The sequence below is a fragment of the Elgaria multicarinata genome, chromosome 18 (genome assembly GCF_023053635.1).
Source record: "Elgaria multicarinata webbii isolate HBS135686 ecotype San Diego chromosome 18, rElgMul1.1.pri, whole genome shotgun sequence".
Classification (NCBI taxonomy): domain Eukaryota; kingdom Metazoa; phylum Chordata; class Lepidosauria; order Squamata; family Anguidae; genus Elgaria; species Elgaria multicarinata.
Window position 1 is genome coordinate 18337905 of NC_086188.1, and position 27595 is coordinate 18365499.

A 27595-nucleotide genomic window follows, 5' to 3' on the forward strand; every position below is an offset into this window, starting at 1 on the left:
GGCCGAGGGTCCACACACCAGCAGGGGCCCACAGACAAGAGCTCCCTGGTCTTGCTCCTCTCTTCCCCATGGCAACCTTCTTGTCCACTTGCGTCTCGCTCTGGCCCAGGCAACGTTGGTGATGGTGTGAAGAAGGAGCAGGTGGTGCTGCGGCCTTCTTGCTCCCTGGTTCTTGGCCTTTCAAGCAAGCAAGGAGGAGAAAGAGGAGGAGAAACCAGAGTAGCTGGTGACAGTGGCAGTGAGAAAGAAGACACAGAGAGAGGGGGGGGTGTCTTGCCCCAAGGGCCATCAAAGTCCTAGAGCCGCCACTGTTTCTTTCCCCACATATGGACATGCACACCTGAAAAGTGTACAGCTGGCACCTGACGGGTTGAAGTGGTGACTTGAATAGGGTGACCACATGACAAGGAGGACCGGGCTCCTGTATCTTTAACAGTTGCATAGAAAAGGGAATTTCAGCAGGTGTCATTTGTATGTATGCAGCACCTGGTGAAATTCCCTCTCCATCATAACAGTTAAAGCTGCAGGAGCTAGACTAGAGTAAACAGATACAAAAGAGGACAGGGCTCCTGCAGCGTTAACTCCATCTCCATATGGGTAAGGATGTGGGAGAAACTCAGTCTGTCCGCATTTTAAGGTCAGGTTAGCCATTTTCGCACCTTTCAATCCCTGTGTGAATCGAAACCGATCCCTCCTTCAGAATTCGCAGTTTTCCGAATTTTGATGTGGCATTCTGCCCCCCCCCCCCCCGAAAAAATGCATCTAAAGATGAGAAAAGCAGGCAAAATAGCATTCTGAAATGATCACGTTAGGAAAACCGCTTGCCACAATGGTGTCCCTTGGGCAAAAACGCATGCCGGCCTAGATGTATTGGCTGAAATCCACACAAAAGCGCTTATGAATTTTCGTGCAGACTTGAAAATTGACGAAGTTTGGGACGAAGCAAACTTCGATTGGGAAACTGGGATCCGTCCCTACCTCTGGGTCATGGACAACCTGGTCTTCCCCGCCCGTCTCTTTTTGCAGGGAAGCTCTACGCTGGACGCTCTTCACCATGCAAGCGACCGGTCACGTCCTGTTAGGGACTTCCTGTTACATGCAGCAGTTGATGGACGCTGCCGACGAGCCGAAAGAGGGAGGGCCGTCACCCCCGCGTCCCCTCCAGTCCCCTCCCACCAGAAAGATGCTGCAGTGAAGCATGTTTGCCCTGCTGCTAACAGACTCTACGCCGGCCGTGGTCGGCACCCCACGCATGAGGCAACCACGCGGACTAGTGTGGGACCTGGAGTACTGAGCGCTCATTTTTCCTCCCTGGTGCCTGCAAAGCCGCACGGCAGAAGCTGCAGGGAATCCGGGACGTCTCCCTGCGGCTGCATTATCACGTCGTCACTCGCGGATTATATATCCTGCTGTAATGGACTCTTGCAATTTGCCAAGAGGCCCTGCCGTGCGGGCTGGATGGCAGGTTTTGCTGCTGAGAAGGGCCCAGCGGTCTCTTCTGCCTACACATTATTATTATTATTTTATAAGAAATGTTACCTGCCAAGCCTCGTTCACGTAGACTTGCATTGGATTGTAAATACGAGCATTAAAAGACAATTTTCTTAAACGATACGGCTCTTTTTCTGTTTCCCCCCCCCCCCCGTATGCCTATGCTTGCATATTTGGCTGAGTCAAACGTTTGAGTTAACGATTTCGATTGGGGAGGAGCAAAAAAGACAAGACCATCTCTTTTGGCTCTCTGTCATGCCTCCCAGGGCTGGTTCCAGGTTTTGAGGGCCCCTGGGCCAGGCGCTGTCTGTGGGGGGCCCTCCCTTGGGGAGTCCACCTTCTCTCTGCCATCATCGCCATCTGTTCCTCCTCCTTCTCACTATCACTTGGAACAGAGAGCAAGTCAGCGGTGGCATCTTCTGCTCCTCCTCCCCACGTCCTCCTTTGTCTGGGCCACAGCTTGAAGCAGGTGAACAAGCAATTTGCAATGGAGGAGCAAAAAGGGCCACTGAAATGATCCAGGGGCTGGAGCATCTCCCCTAGGAGGGAAGGTTACAGCAGCGGGGATTGTTCAGCTTGGAAAGAAGGAGGCTCAGGGGAGACCGGATAGAGGGGTACAAAATTATGCCTGGTGTGGAGAAGGTGGACAGGGAGACCTTTTGCTCCCTCTCCCATAACACTGGAACCCAATGGGGGTTATGTCCCATGAAGCTGATTCGTGGGAGATTCAGGGCAAAATAAAAGGAAGGACTTCTTCATACAGTGCATAGTGAAACTTTGGAACTCACTACCACAAGATGTAGTGACGGCCACCCATTTGGATGGCTTTAAAAGGGGGTTGGATAAATTCCAGGAGGCAAAGGCTATCAGTAGCCCTGTTGGTTATGTGCTATCTCTGGTATCAGAGGCAGTAAGCCTGTATATACCAGTTGCTGGGGAACATGGGTGGGTGGGTGGGTGCTGTTGCACCATATCCTGCTTGGTTGGTCCGTGGTTGACATCTTTGTGAACCACCCAGAGAGCTCTGGCTATTGGGCGGTATAGAAATGTAATTAATAAATAAATAAATAAATAAAATCTGGTTGGCCACTGTGTGAACAGAGTGCTGGAGGAGATGGACCCTCAGTCTGATCCAGCAGGGCTCTGCTGATATATTTATTTATTTATTTATTTATTTAAGCATTTTTATGCTGCCATTCAGCCAAAAAAGGCTCTCACGGCAGCTTACAAAAGTATTTCTTGACAGTCCCTGCCCACAGGCTTACAATCTAAAAGACATGACACAAAAGGAAGGGGGATTGAGAGGGAGGAGGAGGGGGGAAAGGAAAGCAAATTCAGGCACTACAATCTTAGTTGCAAAGTTCAGCAGTTACAGTTGACAGCAGGAGGGAGGGGGCTCTCACCTGATGCTCTTAACTCCACCAGGCTCTTGTCAGTGTGGCCCTATCCTGCCTGCCCTTAATGCTAGCCCTGACTTTATTGACGCCGAAATCCATTCCACCCCATTCCTCATTAATCTTTCAAAACTGCCTTTATTTCACGCTGTAACAACCTTTCCCGACCAAATGCCTTCCAGACCTGTTGGACTGCAGCTTCCACCAGCTCCTGGCTAAGTGGAATGAGCTCCCCAGAGAGGTCTGCCTGGCGCCTTCACTGTACTCTTTTCGTCGCCAACTGAAAACCTTTTTATTCTCTCAGTATTTTAACACTTAATTTTAACTTAAATTTTAAATTTTACTGTTCTAACTCTGTATTTTAATCTTGTATCAATTTTGCCGCGTGGTTTTTATCCTGGTTGTGCTTTTGATACTGTATTTTGTATTTGTGTTTTTAACCTATTGGTTGTTTTATTATGGTTTTAATTTTTGTGAACCGCCCAGAGAGCTTCGGCTATTGGGCGGTATAAAAATGTAATAATAAATAAATAAATAAATAAATGGTGGAAGTTGTCTTCCCCATCTGGGGGATGCGGGGGGGGTGCACTGCCGAATCTAAGGTACCGGTTCCTTACTTGTTCGTTCCTTGTCTTCTCGTCTCCACAAAAGGCAAAGTGACGCTTGCAGAATTTCTTTCTGCTTTATTGAAAATTGGTGGGGCAAAGGGAGGGGGGAGGCGGGAGCTACCAAACGTCTACACTTACACACAATCAATAGTGCCAGGTTAAAATTGCTTTTGCAATTTTAGGCTGTTTTTTTTCTTTTCTTTTTTCAACATTTCAAGGCAGAGCGGGTGAACTCCCACTCCTGGCTGCATGCGCCGTGCTAAATCCAATTGAATGGATATCGACGCGACGCCCGCGCCTGGCAGCCAATTCCCCTCTCGGTAGGGCTCTTTTTGGTGAGCTTGCGAAAAAAGAGAGACTGTCTTTTGCATTTTGCTAACCACAAAACATCAGTCGGCAAGAGCAACATCCTCTTAATCTCCTCTAAATGAAGCGAGGCTGCGCAACATTAGCTCATTAGGCCCGAAAGCACATGTCGGACACAGTGCGCTTAGCTTGACATAAATAGCGTATATATCATCCATTAAGTCGGAGGAGGCCGGCTGTGCACGTCTCCCTTGGGAAGGAGATGGTGTAAGGCTTGCTTCCCTGGATCCAGGGTTGGAAACTTAGAGATGTAGCAACCGTAAGCCCGTTGCTTCCATGGTGTAATGCACACCAAGTAAAGCTGTGCATTTTTTTCCTCCAGTTTTTTCCTCCCCTTTTCACCTAAAATTGTATTTTTGATGGACCCTAAACAGCACAAGGAGATTTCTTCAATAGCATGGAGGTCACTCGTTAAGTTGCACATAGCTTGGAAAAAAGGAGGCTATGGGGAGACATGATAGAGGTGTACAAAATGATGCCTGGTGCGGAGAATGCGGAGAGGGAGGCATTTTTCTCCCTTGCTCAAAATACTAGAGCCCAATGGGGTCAATCCCATGAAGCTGATGGGTGGGAGATCCAGGACAAATAAAAGGAAGGACTTCTTCACACAGCGCAGAGTTAAATTATGGAACTCACTACCACAAGATGTGGTGATGGCCACCCATTTGGATGGCTTTAAAAGGGGGTTGGATAAATTCCTGAAGGAGAAGGCTATCCATGGCTACTAGCCCTGATGGTTGTGTGCTACCTCCAGTATCCGAGGCAGTAAGCCTGTGTGCACCATTTGCTTGGGAACATGGGCGGGAGGGTGCTGTTGCACCATGTCCTGCTTGTTCATCCCTGGCCGACGGCTGCTCGGCCACTGTGTGAACAGAGTGCTGGACTAGATGGACCCTCAGTCTGATCCAGCAGGGCTCTTCTTAGGTTCTTAACCCATCTGCTCAGCGATGTAGTAGTAAGTTTTGAAGGGCAGACACCCATCACAAAGATCCCCATATCTGTTACAGATGTCGAAGGGACTCATCCTGGGGGTTGGGACATGCCGGGATTTCGTGGGCTCGGTCCCCTGGATTTTGGCTCGTTTCCCCACAAGTTGGCCCAACTCAATATGCATCCTGAAGGGGCAGCTTGCAGATTTGTCTGTGTTTGTGTGTTTAATTTAAATAAACAGAAATGTGCCCAAATTGCACACATTTCTATTTACACAATTAAAAAAAAAAGCAGAAGAAATTCCTGGATTTGGGGAAAGCCCCACAGCTCAGCCTGCAAATGCAGCCGAGTCAGGGGGTGGGGGCTTGCCCCCAAAGTGCCAGATTCCACAGCCGGGGACATCCCTAATAGCACCCCCACCCCAAGGAGAGCCCAAACATCCAGGCTGCTGCGTTACTCTCTGCCAGGAACAGGCCTATGGAATAGCTACAGGGTCTGACTTGCTCTTTCGAGACGAAGCTATTCCAAAATACTTTGCATTACAACAGTCAGTGTGTGTGTGTGTGTGCGTTTATAGTTTTGCTGGGGAAATCCATTCCCCCTCCCCTCTCGCTGCAGTGAGGGTGGCAGCTAAGCTCAGAGGGAACAGGGGGTGGCTGATGACATCACAGTCCCTGCTAATACAAAAAAAGTTGCCAAGACCTGCATCCGTGGAACACCGCTTCTCTGAACTTGCTTGGTTGACGTTGGAGCCAACCTACTGGAATCGACAAATACTTGATTTGACAGCTTTTTTTGCCCTTAGGATATTCTCTTTTGGGTAGTGGGCAGAGCTGAGGTTGCTCTAAATGATAACCAGTGGAGGCTGGTGGTTCTGAGGTTAGGGGGGTGGTAAATATGCTCTAAAGTAGCTGTCCAAAGCGCTGACCCCTGTGCCCAAAATGGGTTCAGCTCCTCAGAAAGCTCCTTTAGAATACTGGCTGGTTCAGGCTGAAACCCGGAGCGGATTCTTCGCCCAGCTGACATCGGAGCCTCCAGTGGAAATGCCACACCTATCTGGCTGCTTCTCTCACCCACGCCCTCTGCATCTCTGTGTTGAAGCAGAGATCAGCGACACCATAAGGCAGAGCTGGGCAGGAAGTGGATCTGGATCTTCTGAGAGATCTCTGGGGGCTGTCTTCATGGCGCCAGGCTGGTGCAGCCTCCCCTCCAAAACCTCATGGTTTTCGTCTCCCAGGGTGGTGTCAGGTAATCCTGATGCCAAGGATGTAGTGTGGGGTTTCCAGCAGCCATCCAGGCACTGGAGACACACACACCCCTCATACTCTTCCAGGTGGAAGGCGAGGAATTGCCTGTTGCAGACAAGGTGGAGCGTGTTCAGAGGAGGGCAACCATGATGATCAGGGGTCTGGAAACAAAGCCCTATGAAGAGAGACTGAAAGAACTGGGCATGTTTAGCCTGGAGAAGAGAAGGTTGAGGGGAGACGTGACAGCACTCTTCAAGTCCTTGAAAGGTTGTCACACAGGAGGGCCAAGATCTCTTCTTGATCCTCCCAGAGTGCAAGACACAGAATAATGGGCTCAAGTGACAGGAAGCCAGATTCCAGTTGAACATCAGGAAAAACTTCCAGACTGTTAGAGCGGTACGACAATGGAATCAGTTACCTAGGGAGGTTGTGGGCTCCCTCCCACACTAGAGACCTTCAAGAGGCAGCTGGACAACCATCTGTCAGGGATGCTTTAGGGTGGATTCCTGCATTGAGCAGGGGGTTGGACTCAATGGCCTTATAGGCCCCTTCCAACTCTACTATTCTATGATTCCACGAGGGACCGCCCCTGGATTGGCCCCGAAGAGACGTCAGATGGCAGAAGAGTCATACTGCCATCGCACCCATTAAAAAAGTTGAGGTAAGTCCCCGGCTTTTTCAATACGCAGCTTAGCAGGAAAAGTCCACGACGGCTGCAAAGCTGCACCTGTGTCATTTAACTGGCGCGGCGCAGACCCACAGGCACTGCGGGCGTTCCCCATGTATAGACACACCCTGGGTCATCTGCAGTAGGTCCGCAAGGATTTTTCGCTCCCAGCTGTTTCACAACAGAAATAACAAAATGACTCTCCTTTGACCCAAATTATACTGCTGGAATAAAGAAAGCCGGGGTGGGTCGGGGAGAGTTGACCACATTCATTTGTAAAAAAAATTCTCTGTGGAAGACCTATGAGCTCCATACAGTTCTGGTAGTCAAAACAAGTTTCTGGCCTCAGAATCCCTCTAAGAAGGGACGTTGGAGAAACCTACAACGGGCTCAAATGAATTTGGATTCCTATAAATGCAATCCACAGATTTCTCAACGGGCCAGCTTTTTCCAAGACAAATGTGGATTCTGCAAATTTGTGGACTTTTTTCCAATTTGGGGAGGGATTTGCGCTATAGCAGGTGAACAAATAGGTATTAGCAAACATTGCAGCAAGCCTGCATTCGCTCCAACACAAAATAGCACGAACCCAGAGGGGTTCACTTGGCGCCTACAGTGTACTCCTTCTGTTGCCAGCTGAAGACTTTATTTTCTCAGTATTTTAACACCTAATTTAACTTAAATTTAAACTTTGCTGTTTTAATTCCGTATTTTAACCTATCTCCATTTTTGCTGTGTGGTTTTATCCTGGTTGTGCTTTTTATATTGTATTTTGTATTTGTGTTCTTAGATCGTTGGTTGTTTTTACGCTCTTCATGATTTTAATTTTTGTGAACCGCCCAGGGAGCTTCGGCTATTGGGTGGCATAAAAATGTAATTTAATAAATACATAAATAAATAAATTCTGGTTGTAAAAAAACCTCCCTTCCAATTCCATCAATGGACAGGTGACAGAATGAAAGATACCTGTGAAATAGGCAGAACACCCCTGATTTTAAGTGCATGTCTTTTGCATACCTGCCATAAGGTGCAACACGTCCACAAACAAATCGATCCTGCAGAAGGCTTTTGTCCACCACAGTGCCCCCAATTTCCTACTTACGGAAGTGGGCCGCACTGAACCAATATTCCGATCCGGGCTGCAACCTCAGATTGGCAATTGACTGCATCTCCCTCTGTGAGACGGTGATGAATCAGAATGCGCTTGAGATAATGCGTGCCATTAGGTGTGATTTCGAGAGTTCCTGGAATGGAAGGCAATCTTTTTGACTCCTTGACAGATCACCTTCAGAAGCAATTTGCCTCCCACTTATATACTGCTCTCCCCAGACTGCTTGCAACATGGAGTTTTCCTGCGATTGAAAGCCTCTCGAAGTCTCCTCTCATAATACTGGAAGCCAACGGGGGTCACCCCATAGCACCACTGAATGGTGGGGGATTCGGGACAGATAAAAGGAAGGACTCCTTCACTCACACAGCGCGGAATGGAATTCGCCACAAGACGTAGTGATGGCCACCAATTTGGATGGCTTTCAAATGGTGTAGGACAGATTCCTGGAGGAGAAGGCTCTTAAGGGCTACTAGTCCTGATGGCTGTTAGCTACCTCCTGGGTCAGAGGCAGTAAAACTATGTACACCAGTTGCTGGGGAACATGGGTAGGAGGGTGCTGTTGACTCATGCCCTGCTTGTGGGTTTCCCATGGGCACTGAGTGAACAAAATGGTGGACTAGATGGACCCTTGGTCTGATCCAGCAGGGCTTGGTTTATGTAGGGTGACCCTATGAAAAGGAGGACAGGGCTCCTGTATCTTTAACAGTTGCATAGAAAAGGGGATTTCAGCAGGTGTCATTTGTATATATGGAGAACCTGGTGAAATCCCCTCTTCATCACAGCAGTTAAAGGTGTAGGAGATACACCAGAGTGACCAGATTTAAGAGGGCAGGGCACCTGCAGCTTTAACTGCTGTGATGAAGAGGGAATTTCTCCAGATTCCCCATATATACAAATGACACCTGCTGAAATTCCCTTTTCAATACAACTGTTAAAGATACAGGAGCCCTGTCCTCCTTTTCATAGGGTCACCCTGGTTTATGTTGTTCCTGAAAAATGCTGGCCGAGTTTTTAGAAAAAGAATAGAAAAGGCTACAATAACAGTAACAACAATAGCATTGCAGGGTGCACTTTTCTGACGGAAATTCATTTGACTTTTTTACACTCTTAGAATCATTCATAAGAACGTTGAGGCGCAATCCTATGTGACGGAGAAACAACCTCCAACTGGAAACTCTGGAGTTGTAGAAAATTTCATTGGGCCCATTCAGAAGACACCTTAAACCACAGCTTTAAGCACGGTGAATAAGGCTTTTTCCTTTATTCGCTGTGGTTAAAGCCATGGTTTAAAGTAGGGCTGTGCACGGACCCCCGATCCTCTCCGCTCCCGATCGCAAATTGCGGATTGGGCCCGCTCCACCCTGCCTCGATCCACCTAGGGTCCACTCCGCTCCGCTGCGGAGCTCCAGCTCCGAATCAGAGCTCCACAGTGGCGGGGGGCGGCGCCAGGCAAGGCCCCCCTCCCTCCTCCCCCTTACCAGTGTCCGGCCCAGCCCAGCTTCACTAGAGCCCACAGCTCAACCAGAAACTGTAGGCCCCACTTGCGGCCTACACTTCCTGGTTGAGCTGCGAGCTCTAGTGAAGCTAGTGATGGGCCGCGACAGATGCAGGTAAGGCTCCCCTCCCCTTTACCTGGCTCTGCCACAAGGGCGGTGGTGGTGACAGAGCCAGGCAAACCCCCTCCCTCCTTCCCCTTACCTGCGTCCGTCCGCAGACCCGTGGCTGCTTCAACTGAGCCCGAGGACTCAAACAGGAAGACCAGGCTGCAGTTGCAGCCTAGTCTTCTTGTTTGAGTCCACAGGCTCAGTTGAAGCAGCAGCAGGACCGCAGACGGATGCAGGTAAGACCCCCCTCCCCCTTGCCCCCTTACCTGGCTCTGCTGCTGTTGCCACATGGGCGACAGCAGCAGGGCCAAGTGAACCCCCCTTACTTTTTTTGCGGAGCTCCGGATCAAGGTGAAGGATCTGCCTTCACCTCGATCCGCTCTGCAACGCTCCGCTGCTCCCCCGATCCTCTTCACCTCCCCCTTAAGGGGAGGCGAAGCACCCCGACCCACTTCTGCTTCTCCGGTCCGAGGAGAAGCGGAGCACAGCCCTAGTTTAAAGTGTCTTCTGAACATGCCCCGGCTTTGGTGGCTAAGCCAGAAAGCCAGGTCATGTTCAGAAGATACCTTAAGCCACAGCTTTAACCATGCTGAATAAAGGAAAAGGCCTTATTCACCATGGTTAAAGCCATGGTTTAAGGTGTCTTCTGAATGGGGCCTCTGTCTACAAATGTGTAGGATTTTGCCTAGATCAAAAGGAAATCTGTGATGAGTGATGCAGTAGCTTGCTATTTGTGTCCCTCCCTAGGTAAGGATGCTTCCAAACAGAGGGCTCCTAGCAATACCAAAAAATTTTGACCTTGTTCAGACCACACGCTAAGCCACAGTGGTTAAGCGTTTTGAGCTAAACATTATGACTTAGCGTGTCGTGTGAACCATTCCTAACCATGGTGGCTACGTAACCACAGTTTAAATACACTCACTAACCATTTGCTGCAAAAGGGTTAGCGGCCTAACCACAGCTTAGCGCGTTGTCTGAACAGGCCCATTAGCAGCTATTTAATCTTTTCCTCCGCTTTGTAGGAAGGAAGGAAGAAAGAGGAAATAGATGTTGTCTTAGCTGCTCTGTAAAACTGAATGAATGGGGCAAGGTGATTGCGTAATAAAAATCTTGCCTGAAAGCAAGACAGCAACTGTTATAGACCTATAAAACAGATTGAAGGCAGGTAACTTTCAGTGTACTAGCACCATAAGTGCTACAGTCAATAGGATTTCCAGTGGCAAGAGATCTCCAGCTTCTGATTCTGTCAAAACACACACTTCAAAGTAATATGGACTAGAAACTTAAAAAAAAAAAATCTCCAACATAGCTGTCATTCTCTACATGCCACATTCTCTCTATATATTTTCACTTCTACAGAACTCTTGAGCCTGTACAGCCCTGCTGTTTCCTTCCTGCGATTTTGAAGACATGCTAATCACCGCTGGGCCAATTTGACCACAATGCGGTGGAAATGCTCCGAGGGGGCACTTAAAGAATAAGCAATGCAGAAGCTCCAAGCTAAAAGAAAACACACAAAAAGCTTTAATTAATAGCACCCGTTTACATTAGAGAGCACTGCACAGTAATTAAATAAGGCTGCACATCCTTTTTTTAAAGCAAGGCGAAGGGTGTGTGCGTGAGGGCAAATGGCTGGCTAGCCAACTTGTAGTAGCCGCTTCCAGCCAGATGCGGAGATCAGAGGATCTCTCTCTGTGCCCCGGTATTTCTTCCCGTGCCACTGAGGACGTGAAATGTGATGAACATACAGTCTTACCTTCCAAGAGCTGTCCCCGCCCTGGAGCTCTCCAGATGGGTTGGGACTACAACTCCCATCATTCCTGGGGATGATTGGAGTTGCAATCCCAACCCATCTGGAGGGCACCAAGCTGGGGGAGGTGGCCATAGGGCATACCGGTTCTCAACTTCCAAGCGTTAGCATCCCATGTATAAATCAGGTGCTGTGTAAACTCCGTTCCGACTTTTAAGGGCAAACCGAAGAAAAGTGTTGAGTAAGTGCAGGAGGAGATATACAAGGGCCCGTGTGTGTCCCCCCATCCCCCCCCCCGGTGCAGACTGGCAGCTCTGATGTCAACAGGATGGTGAATCCACTCTGGATTTCTGTCTGAGCCAGTCAGAAGCGAGCACCTAGGATAGCCTCTTTAGAGTTGTGACTAAAACCTGGCACGGATTCAGCGCCCCACTGGCATTCGGAGCTGCCGCATCCCCTGGTTTCCCCCATCAGCTTTTTTGGGGAGAGGGAGACCATGTGCTACCAAGTGACGACCAAGACGCCAGCTTTGAGTCATAGGAACAAGGCGATGGGTGAGGAGGAGTGACAGTCCCTATCTGCATCAGACTCCAAGCAGGTGCAGGTTCATTGCAGCATCTTACAGGAAGGAAGGGATCCACGTCATTGCAGTGCCACACAAGAGTCTTCACGGCCCTCTCCTCCATCCTCAGTGGAATTCAGCAGTTGCTGCATGTAACCGGAGGTGCCAATGAGGACGTGGCCTGTGGCTTGCATGGTGTAGAGAGTCCAGCGTAAAGCTTCCCTGGGAGGGAGGGAGGGAGGGAGGGAGGGGGGGAGGGAGACAGAGCATTAAGCATACCGGGGAGCCAGGAGCGGGCCTTCATTCATTCGCAACTACGTAGAACGGGGGTGAGAACCATGTCACCCCTGCCACGATGGAAGTACAAAAACTCCTTTTTTCCTGGCAAAATATGCCTCCGAACGAAAACACGACAGCTGAAAACGTTTGCCATTTGCCGGACATGTGCTGGTGTTCGATTTGCACAGATTTACAAATTTGTGCGAATTTCTAAATCAGCCCCACTACAGTCTATGGGGAGGGGGGGATTTGCACAAATTTACACAACTGTCACATCCGATCACTGGTCGTTTTGTGTGATTTTCCCGTTCGCGCAGAATGAGCAGCGATAGCAAATGCAAACCGGGCACGAGACACCGTTCAGGGTATGCGGCTGAGCTCAACCATCACTCATTCACCTGCTCCTCCCTCCCTGGGGTGGTCCCCACCGCTGCTTGCCCCCACCGCCCCAGTGGCAACGAGGCCAAAACGGTCAAATTTAGGTTGCCTTCATTGTGGTTATGGCCTACTGGGATACTTTGAACAGCATTAGCTGCCCAGCGCTATCATCCAGTCTTCCCCAAAACTGGTGCCCTCCAGATGGGTTGAACTACAACTCCCATCATTCCCAGCCAGAGTGGTAGCCCGATACATCTGGAGGGAACCAGGCTGGGAGAGCCTGTGATCTTCACTAGAACTTCCATGTACAGCAACCGTGAAGTTTCCCGGCCTTTTGTCCACACCAGAAAGAGAACTCGCACGCCGCAGAGAATCCTTACAGATCACTACGCCTGCTAGCGTTCATTTCCTCCCAAAATCCCATGCAGCGATGGTGACTATTCACAACGGTCAACAGAGCTCCATAAAGGGGCTTGGTTTTTTTTAGCTCGTTCTGTTCATTCCGTTTCAAAAGCAGCTTCATAAAACACAGCTTCCAGGCCAGTTGAAGTTCACGTTTCTAATTTTGCATTATTGCAGCTTGATAGAAGCTCCTAGAAGCCTCCCATGGTGGCAACCTAAGCCTTGTTCCTCCGTAACACCCCCCTCTCAGCCCCCTTCCTTAAGAACCTAAGAAGAGCCCTGCTGGATCAGACCAAGGCTCCACCTTGTCCAGCACTCGGGTCACACCGGGGCCAACCAGGAACGCATTAGCAGGACACTGTGCAAAAGCACCCTCCCACCCATGTTCCCCGGCAACTGGTATACATAAGCTTACTGCCTCTGATACTGGAGGGAGCACATAGCCATCAGGGCTAGTAGCCATGGATAGCCTTCTCCTCCAGGAATTCATCTCATACTCTTTTAAAGCCCTCCCAAATGGTGGCTATCACCACGTCTTGTGGTAGCCAATTCCATAGTTTCACTCTGTGCCGTGTGAAGATAGTCCTTCCTTTGATCTGCCCTGAGTCTCCCACCAATCAGCTTCACGGAAAGAACCCATTAGGGTTCTACTTTATGAGAGAGGGAGAAAAATGTCTCCCTGTCTACTTCCTCCACTTTTATTCCGCATTATTTTATACGCCAGGGCCAGGGCCCGGTTTCTGTGGGCCCTTGGTCAAGATACCCTCCATGGCCTCCCTCCTCGGTGAGTCAACCTCCTTACCACCATGGTCACCTGCTGTTCTTGCCCCTCGTCTGTCTCTCATCATTGCTACCACTTGCTTGCTTCCTTGGCAGGCAGAGAGCCATGAACAAGTAGGCCGTGGCGTCCTCCTCCTCCACCTCCTCGCCACCTCCGTTGTCTGGGCCAGATCAGGAGGCAGGAGACCAAGCAGGTTGCAATGGTGAGGAGGAGGAGGAGCAAGCCCAGGGAGCTGTTGTCAATGGGCCCTGCTGAGGGGTGAGCTCTTGGCCAGCGCCCAACCACACCTACCCTTGACACTGGCCCTGCCATCTGCCATGGCTCACCTTACTCACTTTTTTCCTAAGCTAAACAGTCCCAGCTGTAACAACCTTGCCTGATAGGGGAGGCGTTCCAGCGCCTTCACATTTTGATCACTTCCCTTGAAAAGTTGGCAACCACGCTAGCTCCTACCAACAAGGTGGCTAGTTCTTGGACACCCATGGAAAGGTGCCGCCCTGGGGCCTGTTAATCCTGCGTAGGCCTGTGTCACTCCAGTCAGAGAGGCATAAGCTGCCGTCACCTGCTTGCACCCCTCCGGGAACCCCATCCCCCCTTCTCTCCCTAGATCTGCCGGGGTGGCTGGTTTGATACTCACTTCACGATGCTCTTCGCCCCGCCACAGTGCATGTCGTAGGAGATGCTGTATCTGCCATAGAGAACAGCTTTGAAACTCAGGCAGCCAATGAAGTCCTCGGGTTTGGTTTTGTAGAGGTCAAGGGTCACACAGGCCACATCGTGGCTGTGTGGAGGCCTGTGGGATAGGGCAAGTTGGTAGCCTGGGGTCTGTGCAGACACAGAGGGAGAGAGAGGAAGAGAACGCACATGGAATAGGCAACCAGCAATCGTTCACCTCAGTAGAGGGTCTGAGGCAGGGGTGGGGCCTGCGGTGACTGGGGGCATCAATGTGACCCTTTGGACACCTTTCTTGGGGCTCACCAAGGTGTCCTGGCACTCCAACTCTCTTTTTTCTAAATTAACACACATAGGCATGCACAAGGGGTGTGCAGGGTGTGCCCAGGCACACCCTTAATGTCTCAAGCAATAGACACCAGATTGAGGGGATCGTTGAGTGGGGATCCAGACACAGAGGGAACGGTCCTCCAGCTGCCCCACCACCACGCCAAGGAACTGCTTCCGCCGAGAGAGCACCATTGCTCTCAGCAGCAGGGGGGGAAAGGAATCACTCTGCTGGGAACCTTTTTGCCAGGAGCTGTACTTCAAAGCGGCCAGGAGGCAGGCCCCCGAATGCTGAGATCACCTCGTAAGCCCCTCCTCTGGCCGGTGTCACCACAAAGTCCCACCACCGCAGGAGCTTGAGGAGCATCTGCTCATTCCACCACTCCCACCTGTAACGGCCCTCCTGTACTCAGGCAAGCCGAACGCGGAGTAGAGCATCAGTGTCTACTAAATAAATGAATAAAAATAATGTCCTTTATGATTGAGTATTCAATAAATATTCACCTTTTTTAAAAAAAAATCCCTGGGTGCACAACCAAACGAAATGTGCTGCACACGCCTGTGTGAACACATTGGGTCCATCCAGAAGACACCTTAAATCATGGCTTTAACCACAGTGGTTAACCCAGAAAGCCAGGCCATGTTCAGAAAACACCTTCAACCACAGCTTTAACCACAGTGAATAACGCTTTTTGCTTTATTCACCATGGTTAAAACCATGGTTTAAGGTGTCTTCTGAACAGGGCCATTTTCTTCCTGGTAGCTTCAAAGCAAGGCGAAGGCTTCGAGCGGCTGCCATCTTCATTTCCCACAAATGCCTCAGTGTAGGAAATTAAGATGCTGGGCAGGTGCAGGCTGAAGCTCTCCTTTACAGCATGCCCGGTCAACGAGAAAAAGAAGAGGGGTGGAAAAATAAAACAAAAAGGGACCCTCGTCTCTTCCGTCGGATGACTTGGTAAGGAAAAGAGATGGGGTGGTGGGGAAGGGGACAGTGGTACAGCTAGGAAATTTTAGATCCAGGATGGTCTGTTTCTCTTCTCCTCTGCCTTCCAACTTCCACCCCATGCTGTACCAGTAGTTCCATGTTCCTGGTGCATAGAAAAACAGCAACACTATTTTAAAATGGGAAAAAGTTGCACAAAAAGAAGGAAATTGATGGTCGGGGGGAAGAGGGCAGGGATTTCCCGCCCCCGGGCCTGAAGTTCTACACTGCTGTAATGTTCACAGAGAAGTATATTGGACTACTTGCCTTTGTGCAGGCAGGCAGGCAGGCAGGCATCTTTAATAGCCAAGGATCCAATCGCATTGATTTTTCCCTCTAGGCTATATTGTTTACCACCACATGGTGGGATTTATTCGGATGCCCAATGCTGTTTGCTTGTAAAATGAAAGTTTCTAGGTTAAGGCCGCAGAGGTAGGCTTGAAAGAGTGGACTCCTAGTCCACCTGCAGGTCGGTGAAGCACCTGACCCCTAGGGGTCAGATATCTGACCTCCTGTTTCGGACCTGTTCTCTGTTTCCCCCAAGTAACAAACAGATCTCACGCAGAAATGCAGGGATGCACTTAGAAAGCACACCTAAAAAGAAAAAAGGGAAGAAAAGAACCTCACTGGCAAAGATCATGAGCATCAAAGCAGAGGGGCATTTATCTCAAAGGAATCTTCTTTTGGCTCACTTCTTTGAAGTTATATGAATGTTAACCAGATGCTGCCAGAGATGCAAGAGAAAGTCAATTTCAAGATGTTGTGATTGTTATTTTAATATTGTATCGGTTTTATATGCTCTTTTAACCAGTTTTATGCATTGTATTGTTGTATTTAACACTGTTTCCTGCCTCGATCCAGAGGGAGAGGCGGGTAAAAAAGAAATAAAATTATTATTATTATTATTATTATTATTATTATTATTATTATTATCTTTCTCACTCATGGCGATTTTTCTAGACGGTCATGACGGGCTTTGCCAAGTCATGCTGTCTTTTACAGATTCAGAAATTTCCTGACAGTTGAGCATGTTTTAATTATGAAGTTCTGTTCTGTATCCTGATGCTATTTTTTCAAGTTGTGTGCTTTTATTATATTATTCATTATTATAATAGGAGTGCCTACTATCAGCTTCGGCTGATACGCCAGCTGCGCCCCTTCCTAGAGTCAGAAGACCTAAAGACGGTCGTGCATACGCTGGTAACTTCGAGGCTCGACTTCTGCAATGCGCTCTACATAGGGCTACCTGTGTGCCTAGTCCGGAAACTTCAACTAGTTCAAAATAAGGCAGCCAGGTTGGTCACTGGTACACCTAGGGGGGACCACACTACACCAGTTTTAAAATTTCTTCACTGGCTGCCAATTAGTTTCCAGGCGAAGTATAAACTGTTGGTTATCACCTTTTAAAGCCCTGCATGGTTTGGGTCCAGGTTCCCTGCGGGATCACCTTCTCCTCTACAATCCGCCCCACACATGCAGGTCCTCTGGGAAGAATCTACTTCAGCCAGCAAAAACTAGATTAACAACTGTTATCCAGAGGACCTTCTCTTCTGCTGCTCCCAGACTGTGGAATGGCCTGCCGGAGGAGATTCGTCAACTTAAAAGTCTTTTAGCATTTAAGAAAGCTATAAAGACTGATCTATTCCGGCAGGCCCATCCAGTGGAAATTTAAGATGCCTTTTTAATAATGTGCTGCTTTTAATAATATATTGGTCTAAAATGTTTTAATTAGTTATATGTATTTTATGGTGTTTGCATTTGTGTTGTACCCTGCCTTGATCCAGAGGAAGAGGCGGGTAACAAATAAATAAATATATTATTATTATTATTATTATTATTATTATTATTATTATTATTTATTACATTTCTATACCGCCCAATAGCAGAAGCTCTCTGGGCAGTTTATTATTAGGTTCACGATTTAATACAGTCCTACCTAGTCTGCAGTTCCTGAAGCAAAATGCAGCCCTCTTTCAGCAATTAAGACTTTTCAGTTTTGCAATGCATCTTATCTGATCCCCACCCCAAAAAATGCATGCAATGAGAGCTGTATTAGGGGGAACCACACAGAGACATGCACGGATTAGACAAAAATGTGCAGCATGCAGAAATGCATACAAAAGCATGTGTAGTAGGAGAAATACGCATTGGATGTGCACATTTGGGGGCAGACTTTGCAAGTTTCTCAAACGGATTTAGGAACAGGATATAACTAACTTAAGATTGGAAACAGGCAAACTCAGGAGAACACGGAATTGACAGACACGCCCATCACGAAATGGACCGGTCCCGCGCGACGTCTGCTCACCTTCGCTGGGTACCAGGATTGTCCTTTGGTTAGCACTAGGAATACGGTGCTGTCCTGTAAGGTCTGGAAGAACTCCTCGGTCTCTACAATGGTGCCATCTTCATCCAGGACAAGGGTTACGGCCCCCACCACAGGCAAAACGTAGTGCACCTATGAGAACATAGGAATCGGCCTTATATTTTCTGCAGGGTGGCTTGTTTAGCACCCTGAGCAACCCAACAACAAGCCATGGATTGATGAGGCAGCTAGTTCAAAAAACATTGAAACAACGAGTGTTGAGAAATATGTCTGTGAGGATAAAAGAAAATTATTATAAGATTGTACGGAGGTGGTACCTAACCCCGGTAAGATTAAATAAAATAAATAAGATGAATTCAACAAGCTGCTGGAGAGGTTGTCAAAAGAAAGGAACGTATTTACATATGTGGTGGGAATGCGAATTTATACAAAAATTATGGGAAATGGTGTTTAATGAGATAAAAGAAATTTTAGGAATGGAGATTGAAGAGACACCTATAGTGGCATTGTTATCATTATATGGAGAATTGAATTGTAATAAAGAGACAAAAGAATGGATAACGAATTTGTTAACAGCAGCAAGGTTAATGATATCTAGGAACTGGAAGGTTCAAGGGGATTATCATATAGAAGACTGGTATAAAGAAATAGGGGATATTGCTATTAACGATAAATTAACGTGTAATATAAAAGTTAGAAGAGGAATGATAAAAATGAATGACTTTGAGGGAATATGGAAACAGTTTCTAGAATTTGTATTATTAAAGGGGAGAGGGAAAACACCTCCAGAGGAAGCAATGAGATTTTGGAAACATGAATAAGATCCCGTGGTTGGGGGGAACACTTTTATGTTAAGTATGATTATGTTAAGAAAATTAACTGAGAATATATGATTATCAAATGTTTATTTTATATTATTGTGTATTATGTAGTATTGTTTATTTTGTATTGATGTATTGTTTGACGTATAAAAAAAATAAAAAATAAACCACACTGCATGGTTAATACGCCACCCTGCAAAAAATGCCTGCGGAAAACGCACTGCATTTGGAAAACACGCTAACTCACGGTAGGTTAGCATGTTGTGTGAAACCAGCCGGTGAGTTCTTAGCACCTCAGTCTAGAGTTCCAACGAGTCTTTGAGGGAAGCCATGTCAGCCTGAAAAAATGAAGTTGACTGTTTCTAAGACACACAGACCACCGAGTCTCAAAACGGATGGTTCCATTGCATAAGGCAGACCTCACCTTCTCAAGCAGATGGCTCAAGCTCATTGCCATGATCCCCTTGCGCACGGTGCGGTTCCAAGTGCTCACCCGATAAGGCCGGGCATGGGATGTCGGAGGCATTGGGAGCTGTTGAGTCACAGAGGAGTCCCCAGAAGATGCAGACCTGATGCAGAGGACAACCAGATTATACTTGTCCACTTCTGTCTACCCCATCATGCTCTGCAGAGATGGTGAAATTCCAGAGATGCTCTCAAGGGGGCGCATTCCACTGGTGGGCACAGCCAATGGCAAAAGAGGTGTGGCCAAAAATGCCACCATACTTTAGCTTAACGCTCTCGGTGCCAGCAAGTAAGACTTACGAGAGGCTCTTCAGCCTTTTAGCCTTCAGCCTTGCAGGATTGTGAACCACCCTGAGAGCACTGGCCAGTTGGGCAGTTTACAAATTTAATTAAACAGAATCAGAATAGTAGAGTTGGAAGGGGCCTAAAAGGCCATCAAGTCCAACCCCCTGCTCAATGCAGGAATCCATCTAAAAAGCATCACTGACAGATGGTTGTCCGGCTGCCTCTTGAAGGCCTTTAGTGTGAGAGAGCCCACAACCTCCCTAGGTAATTGATTCCATTGTCGTACTGCTCTAACAGTCAGGACATTTTTCCTGATGTCTATCCAGAATCAGGCTTCCTATAACTTGAGCCTGTTATTCCGTGTCCTGCACTCTGGAATGATCAAGGAAAGATCCTGGCCCTCCTCTGTGTGACAACCTTTCAATGACTTGAAAAGTGCAATCATGTCTCCCCTCAATCTTCTCTTCTCCAGGCTAAACATGCCCAGTTCTTTCAGTCTCTCCTCATAGAGCTTTGTTTCCAGACCCCTGATCATCCTGGTCGCCCTCCTCTGAACCCCCTCCAGCTTGCCTGCATCCTTCTTGAAGTGTGGTGCCCAGAACTGGGCACAATCCCCCTCCCATGGCTTCTGGTGACCAAGGGGAATCATAGAATAGCAGAGTTGGAAGGGGCCTACAAGGCCATTGAGTTCAACCCCCTGCTCAATGCAGGAATCCACCCTAAAGCATCCCTGACAGATGGTTGTCCAGCTGCCTTTTGAATACCCCTAGTATGGGAGAGCCCACAAGCTCCCTAGGTAACTGATTCCATTGTCGTACTGCTCTAACAGTCAGGAAGTTTTTCCTGATGTCCAGCTGGAATCTGGCTTCCTGTAACTTGAGCTCGTTATTCCGTGTCCTGCACTCTGGGAGGATCGAGAAGAGAAGTTGCGTTCTGCCTGCGAATGCCCCCAAATCAGCGCTGGAGCGAGGACAGAGGGCAGAAGAGCTGCACTGACCTCGCTCACGCAGGAAAAATCAGGGTAAGTTCCTGACTTTTCAGCTGCAGATCTTCAGTTCTGCACCCGGGGTGGCTCTGAATTGTTGGCTGCATTATATAACTGATGCAGCAAGGATTCGGAGCCATTCTGGGGCAAAGACAAAGTATAGACAGCTCCCCTGTGAGCTTCATGGCCGAGTGGAGGCTAGAATTTGAATCTCACAAGCCTCAGTCCAACACTCTAACCACTACATCACACTATCTCTCAGTATGGCTCATCTTCATGCATTAAATCCATTTGCATATAACCACCACCACCCCTTGCTGAAGCTCTCTGGGCTGTTCATAACAATTAAAACCATTAAACACAACACGACAAAACGCAAAATAAAAATTTAAAAGGATTGATGTCAAAAAACATCTGGAGGGCACCGGGTTGAGGGTAATTTGTATGAATGCCAGTTTCCGTATGAAGAAGGTTAATGGCAGATTTATTGAAAAATACGCATATTTGAACAAGACCAGACAAGCGTCTATTTATAGACAGTACTCACTGTTATTAAATCGTTTCTTGGCAGACAACTACAAAAGCTTAAACCTGGATTTTCCCCGGACTACATTTAAAACCACTTCCCCCCATCTCTTCTTATCCTCCTCCTTCTCCTCCCTTATACCACAAGTAGAACTTGGATCTCAGCCCCAGTTTTGCAAGGCGAGAGTAGCATGTACTCCCAGCAGAAATTTGCCCATACATCAGCATTACCACTAGATAAAGCCACCACAAAGAACCAATCACACTAAGTTTGTCACTTGTAATAACCACCCGGAGAACTTCAGCTGTTGGGCAGTATAGAAATGTGGTAAATAAATACATTTAATAATAATAATAATAATAATAATAATAATAATAATAATAATAATAATTTTTTCTATACCGCCCCATAGCCAAAGCTCTCTGGGCACTTTACATAAGATTAAAACATTTAAAATGATATACAAAATGTAAAGCCATAAAAACATACAACAGATAATATACACAGAGACCGCATGCATCTAAAAACAACCTTCAGCCAAACCTAAAAAACAGATCTGGGATCGATTAAAATCTCATCACATGCTGCTAAATGCCTGGAAACAGAGAGAAGTCTCAATCTGGCTGGCGCCAAAAAGATAGCAATGTTGGCACCAGGCAGGCCTTGTTGGGGAGAACATTCCATAATGGGGGGCCACCACTGAGAAGGCCCTCGCCTTTGTTGCCATCTTCCGAGCCTCCCTTAGAATTGGCACCAGGAGGAGGACCTTAGATGTTGAGCATCGGGTACAGGTAGCTAAGTGGGGGTCATGTCACCTTCAGATCAGATCACTGCAATGCCCTCTATTTAGGGTGACCATATTTGGGAAACCAAAAAAGAGGACACGTAGTGTGTGTGTGGGGGGGGGAAGCAGCTTTCTGAGTCCTGCAGAAAGTACGTTATTCCCCCGCCACCTTAAAGAACCCGATTGGAGTGGAGGAGGGGAAAGGATTTCATTCTGCACCACCACCATCCACTCCAACTGGCCCCTTTCTATAATGTCCATGAATGACCCACTTTCCCCTTTAAGACCTCAATTGGAGCTCAGGGTGGGGGAATGATGTGCCTCAAGAAAGCATGTCATTCCTTCCTGCCATGCTAATGGCAGCCTTAAAGAGGAAGGTGTGTCATTCCAGGACATTATTGAAAATTATAGAAAATCCCCCCTGACACCAGGGAAAGAACAAAAATCAGGACAAATCCGGGGAAATCCTGACAGTTGGTCACCCTACTCTATGTGGGGCAGCCTTTGAAGATGGTTCGGAAGCTGCAGCTTGTGCAAAATGCAGCGGCCAGATTGATAGCTGGAACAGAGAGGTTTGAGCATATAAGACCAACTCTGACCCGCTTGCATTGGCTGCCTATACGTTTCCGAGCCCAATTCAAGGTGCTGGTTTTAACCTTTAAAGCCTTACACGGCTTGGGACCACAATACCTGATGGAACGCCTCTCCCGACATGAACCTACCCGTACACTGCGCTCAACATCTAAGGTCCTCCTCCGAGTGCCTACTCCGAGGGAAGCTTGGAGGATGGCAACAAGGGAGAGGGCCTTCTCAGTGGTGGCCCCCCAATTGTGGAATGATCTCCCCGATGAGGCTCGCCTGGCGCCAACATTGTTATCTTTTCAGCTCCAGGTCAAGACTTTTCCCTTCTCCCAGGCATTTAACAGCATTTAACAACATATGCCAAGTTTGTTTGATTTTTTAACGGACCCCAGAACTGTTGTTGTTAAAATGGAAGCTGTTGTTTTATACTGTTTTTTAATATTTTTGATGGTTTTAAATTTTGTACACTTTTTAATGTTCACTGTTTTTAACTTTTGTAAACCGCCCAGAGAGCTTCAGCTATGGGGCAATATATAAATAAATAAATGTAACTCAAGTCCGTGGCTAACTCCAGTTTTCTGGAGACCTCTTCCCTTCTCAACGCCATTGTCGCCAACTGCTCTGGCTCCTTCTCCATCTTCTCACCATTGCTCACTTGGCCAGCAGAAAGCCAGGGAGCAAGGAGGCCGTGGCATCTCCTGAACCTCCTTCTTACTAGGGGTGTGCACGGACCCCCCGATCCACCCCGCGGGCCGATCCGAAAATTTCAGATCGGCCCGCTCCGCTCCGCCCATAGTCCGCTCCTCTTTGCTGTGGAGCTCCGGCTCCGAATCGGAGCTCCGCAGTGGAGGGGAGTGGTGCCAGGTAAGGCCCCCCCTCCCTCCTCTCCCTTACCTGCAGAGACCAAGGGGGAGGGGGGCCTTACCTGCGTCCGTCCGCAGTCCCTCGGCTTCTTCAATTGAGCCCATGGCTCAACCAGGAAGTCTGGGCCGCAAGGTAAGGGAGAGGAGGGAGGGGGGTTTACCGGGCCCTGCCGCCGTCGCTGCATGGGCGACAGCGGCAGGGCCCGGTAAACCCCACTTACCTTTCTTGCGGAGCTCCGGATCGAGGCGAAGGATCCGCCTTCACCTCGACCCGCTCCGCAACGCTCCGCCGGCCCCCCAATCCTCTTCACCTCTGCCTTTAGGGTAGGTGAAGCCCCCCCGCTCCGCTCCTGCTTCTCCGGTTCGAGGAGAAGCGGAGCACATCCCTACTTCTTACCACCGTTGTTGTCTGGGCCAGAGCAAGAAGGCGAACAAACAGGTTGCAATGGGGGAAAGGAGGAGCAACTCCAGCCTGCTCCTGTCACTGGGCCCCTGCTGGGGTGTGGGCCCTTGGCCAGTGCCTGCTCATGACCACCCTGGACGCTGGCCCTGCCCAAAGTCTCCACTTTCCCCTGATAGGAATGGTGTCGCCCTCTTGCTGTTCCGGATGATGGAATTTGCATTTCGTGAAGCACGCCTATGTCCTACTATTGTAGGGTGACCATATGAAAAGGACGACAGGGCTCCTGTATCTTTAACAGTTGCATTGAAAAGGGAATTCCTGCAGGTGTCGTTTGTATATATGGAGAACCTGGTGAAATTTCCTCTTCATCATACCAGTTATAGCTTATGTATAGCTCCTGCAGCTTTAACTGTTGTGATGAATAGGGAATTTCACACAACTGAGTTCAATCCCAGCGGAAGCCGGCTTGGGTCGACTCAGCCTGCCATCCTCCCGAAGTCAGTAAAATGAGTACCCAGTTAGCTGGGGGAAAGGTAATAATGGCCAGGGAAGGCAACGGCAAACCACCCCGCTATAAGGCCTGCCAAGAAAATGTCAGCAAAAGCTGGTCTCCCTCCAAGAGTCAGTAATGACTCAGTGCTTGCCCAAGAGGTTCCTTTCCTCTCCTCCATTTTTACAAATGACTGCTGAAATTCCCTTTTCTATGCAACTGTTAAAGATACAGGAGTCCTGTCCTCCTTTTCATATGGTCACCCTAACTATTGCAGCCCTCAGACTCAGAGTTGACACTCTGCGATCGCTCACCTGGACAGAGATCGCAGGGAGAGGAAACTCAGCGATTTCATGGCATAATCCATCCTTGCAAGCAATCTGCTTCCCAAGCTGGAGTGAAAGGAATTTGAGAGGAGAGATAATGAGGCAGTAGAGGTAGGGGAGAAATTCATTTCAATGAGCATTCCCTCTCCTTAAGAGGGCTGTAGCAGCAAGAGGAGCAGCACTAGGAACTTTTAAAAGTCTCCCCAGGCGCCCACATGCAAGCTGCAGCACCCAGCAGCTTGGGCCAAGTTTACACCAGATCTCCAGCACGCAGGATAGAACGCTTCGTTGTCAATCCTGTTGTACGCCGTTATAAAGCAGTAGTGTAGATCCTAGGGTGACCATATGAAGAGGAGGACAGGGCTCCTCTACCTTTAACAGTTGCATAGAAAAGAGAATTTCAGCAGGTGTCATTTGTACATATGGAGAACCTGGTGAAATTCCCTCTTCATCACAACAGTTAAAGCTGCAGGAGCTATCCTAGAGTGACCAGATTTAAAAGAGGGCAGCTTTAACTGTGGTGATGAAGAGGAGGTTCCACCAGGTTCTCCATAAATAAAAATGATGCCTGCTGAAATTCCCCTTTCTATGCAACTGTTAAAGATACAGGAGCCCGGTCCTCCTTTTCATAGGGTCACCCTAGTAGATCCAGCCCATGTTTGCAGTGGATATAACCTCAGGGGGACCAATAATTAAAAGGGAAGCGAAGTGCAGAGAACGGGAGTGCGCACACACAACCTGGCTGTGCTTCTTTAATTAGGGTGACCATATGGAAAGGAGGACCAGGCTCCTGTAACAGTTGCATAGAAAAGGGAATTTCAGCTGGTGTCGCTGGTATGCATGCAGCACCTGGTGAAATTCCCTCTTCATTGCAAAGCTGCAGGAGCCCTGCCCTCTTTTGGATCTTATCACTCTAGGCAGGGCTCCTGCAGCTTTGCAATGAAGAGGGAATTACACCAGGTGCTGCATGCATACCAGTGACACCTGCTGAAATTCCCTTTTCTATGCAACTGTTAAAGATACAGGAGCCCGGTCCTTCTTTTCATATGGTCATCCTACCTTAATGATCCCTTCCAACAGCAAACTTGGGTGGTGAGTGCCAACAGAAGCAGGGCCACTGAGAGGAGAGAGGCAGGCAGGAGCATGCTTAGGTTTTGCAGAAGTGCAAACATTAAAAAAAAATGCTAGAAGGTTAACAGGGCAGCCAATGAGGCCAAAGAATATTCTGCAGCCTGGCATTGGGGCGGGGGGTGGGGGGAGACAGAAGACAAGAAGATGTGGGGAAGGGAGTGGCAGACTCCAAGGGGAGGGAAATAGCTGTCTGGAACTTTGAACAAGAGCCTATCTGGTAGGAGGAAGGGTCCACCCCAGTGCTTGTGGCAGGTTCCCCGTCTAGTTTCTTCTCAACAGTGTTCAGTGCTGTAGCCTGCATGCACCAGACTTCCCCAACCTGAAGCCCTCCAGATGTGTTGGGTGCAACATCTGGAGGGTACCAAGTTGGGGAAGGCGGGCAGCTATAGCTCTATTGAGGATCATACGGTGGGCTGGAGAGGAAGAGGAAGAGGAAGATAATAATAATAATAATAATAATAATAATAATAATAATAATAATAATAATAGCAGCATTTATATCCTGCCTTTTTTCCTCCAACGAACCCAAAGTGGCATACATAATTCTCCTCCTCCTCCTCTCCATGTTATCCTCACAACAACAACCCTGGGAGGGAGGGAGGTTGGGCTGAGAGTCTGTGACTGACCCAAAGTCACCCAGTGGGTTTCCATGGCCGGGTGGGGACTAGAACCCGGATCTCCCTACTCCCAGTCCAACACTCTAGCCACTACACCATGCTGCCTCTCACCACACTTAAACTTGCTCAACCTAGTTTTCCTTTTGCACACCAGCCCCCTCTCCCAGGATTGTACGCTCTTGCTCTTGCTCTCTCCCGCTCTCTCCCCCCTCGCTCTCTCTTTTTCCCTTTCTCTCCCTCTCCCTCCCTCTCCCTCCCTCTCTCCCTCTCCCTCTCCCTCTTTCTTTCTCCTTCTCCTTCTCCTTCTCCTTCTCCTTCTCCCTCTCTCCCTCTCCCCCCCTCTCTCCCCCCCTCTCTCCCCCCCTCTCTCCCTCTCAAAAGCCTTCATTTCCCTCCAGCGGAAGAGCCTCCCACACCCCCACAGGACTTACCAAGCCTGGAAGCACCTCCACATGCAACTCTGCTTATCTTTGCCAACACCCCCAGTTCAGGTTAAATACTGGGCAAGCCCCGCCCATCAATGATGAGTAGCCAATCACATCCTCCCAGAGGTGGCTGGGAACTAGAGCCAGGGTTGGCCGAAGCTCAAATCTAGGACAGCAGTGGCTTCTGGGTTCTCTGGGTTAGGGAGGGGCTGTAGCTCAGGGGTAGGAACCCCTGCTTCTGGGGCAGAAGGTCCCAGGTTTGATCCCCGGTGTCTCCAGGTTGGACAGGAAAAACTCCTGCCTGGAACCCTGGAAAGCTGCTGCCAGTTGGTGTTGACAACACTGGGCTGGATGGACCAAGGCTCTGACTCAGGATAATGCCGCTCCCTTCGATCTTCCAGATGGGATGCTGCAAAGATGTCGTTGGCAGCCGGATCCTAGCCAGTTTTACTCAGATGGAAGCCTCACTCAAGTCAAAGAGATGAAGGGTGCCCTCCCAAACACACCTCCCAGGCACGGTCCCCTTTTCTACACAACAGTTAAAGACACAGGAGCCCGGTCCTCCTTTCCATATGGCCAGCCTAATTAAGGAAGTGCGGCCAGGTTCTGTGTCCGCACTCCCGTTCTCTGCACTTTGCTTCCCTTTTCATTATTGGGCCCCCCGAGGTTATATCCACTGCAAACATGGGCTGGATCTACTAGGGTGACCCTATGAAAAGGAGGACCGGGCTCCTGTATCTTTAACAGTTGCATAGAAAAGGGAATTTCAGCAGGCGTCATTTGTATGCATGCAGCACCTGGTGAAATTCCCACTTCACCACAACAGTTAAAGCTTCAGGAGCCCTGCTTTCTTTGGAATTTGGTCACTCTAATATAGCTCCTGCAGCTTTAACTGTTGTGATGAAGAGGGAATTTCACCAGGTTCTCCATATGTACAAATGACACCTGCTGAAATTCCCTTTTCTATGCAACTGTTAAAGGTAGAGGAGCCCTGTCCTCCTCTTCATATGGTCAC

General features: G+C 48.6%; 2 protein-coding genes across 3 annotated transcripts in view; one reads left to right on the forward strand and one right to left on the reverse strand.

Annotated features, from left to right (window-relative positions):
* Positions 1-27595, forward strand: part of LOC134410619 (lipid transferase CIDEC-like) — a 103717-nt gene that overhangs the window by 6766 nt on the left and 69356 nt on the right. Inside the window, exon 5 of one of the 2 annotated variants that reach the window (XR_010026282.1) lies at positions 1027-1287. Coding sequence is in view for 1 of the 2 variants with exons in the window: in XM_063143983.1 (XP_063000053.1) it covers positions 1027-1195 (169 nt within the window). In the remaining variant the exon portion in view is untranslated. Of the gene's footprint in view, positions 1-1026; positions 1610-27595 lie in introns of those variants that run through there. The other variant, XM_063143983.1, reaches the window with a different exon arrangement.
* LOC134410853 (lipid transferase CIDEC-like) lies at positions 11811-24448 on the reverse strand. The gene is made up of 5 exons (XM_063144362.1): positions 24396-24448; positions 19123-19267; positions 17860-18009; positions 14208-14395; positions 11811-11952 (listed from the first exon to the last, which is right to left on the reverse strand). Exons 1-5 carry the CDS (start codon positions 24446-24448, stop codon positions 11811-11813), a joined length of 678 nt encoding a protein of 225 aa, XP_063000432.1.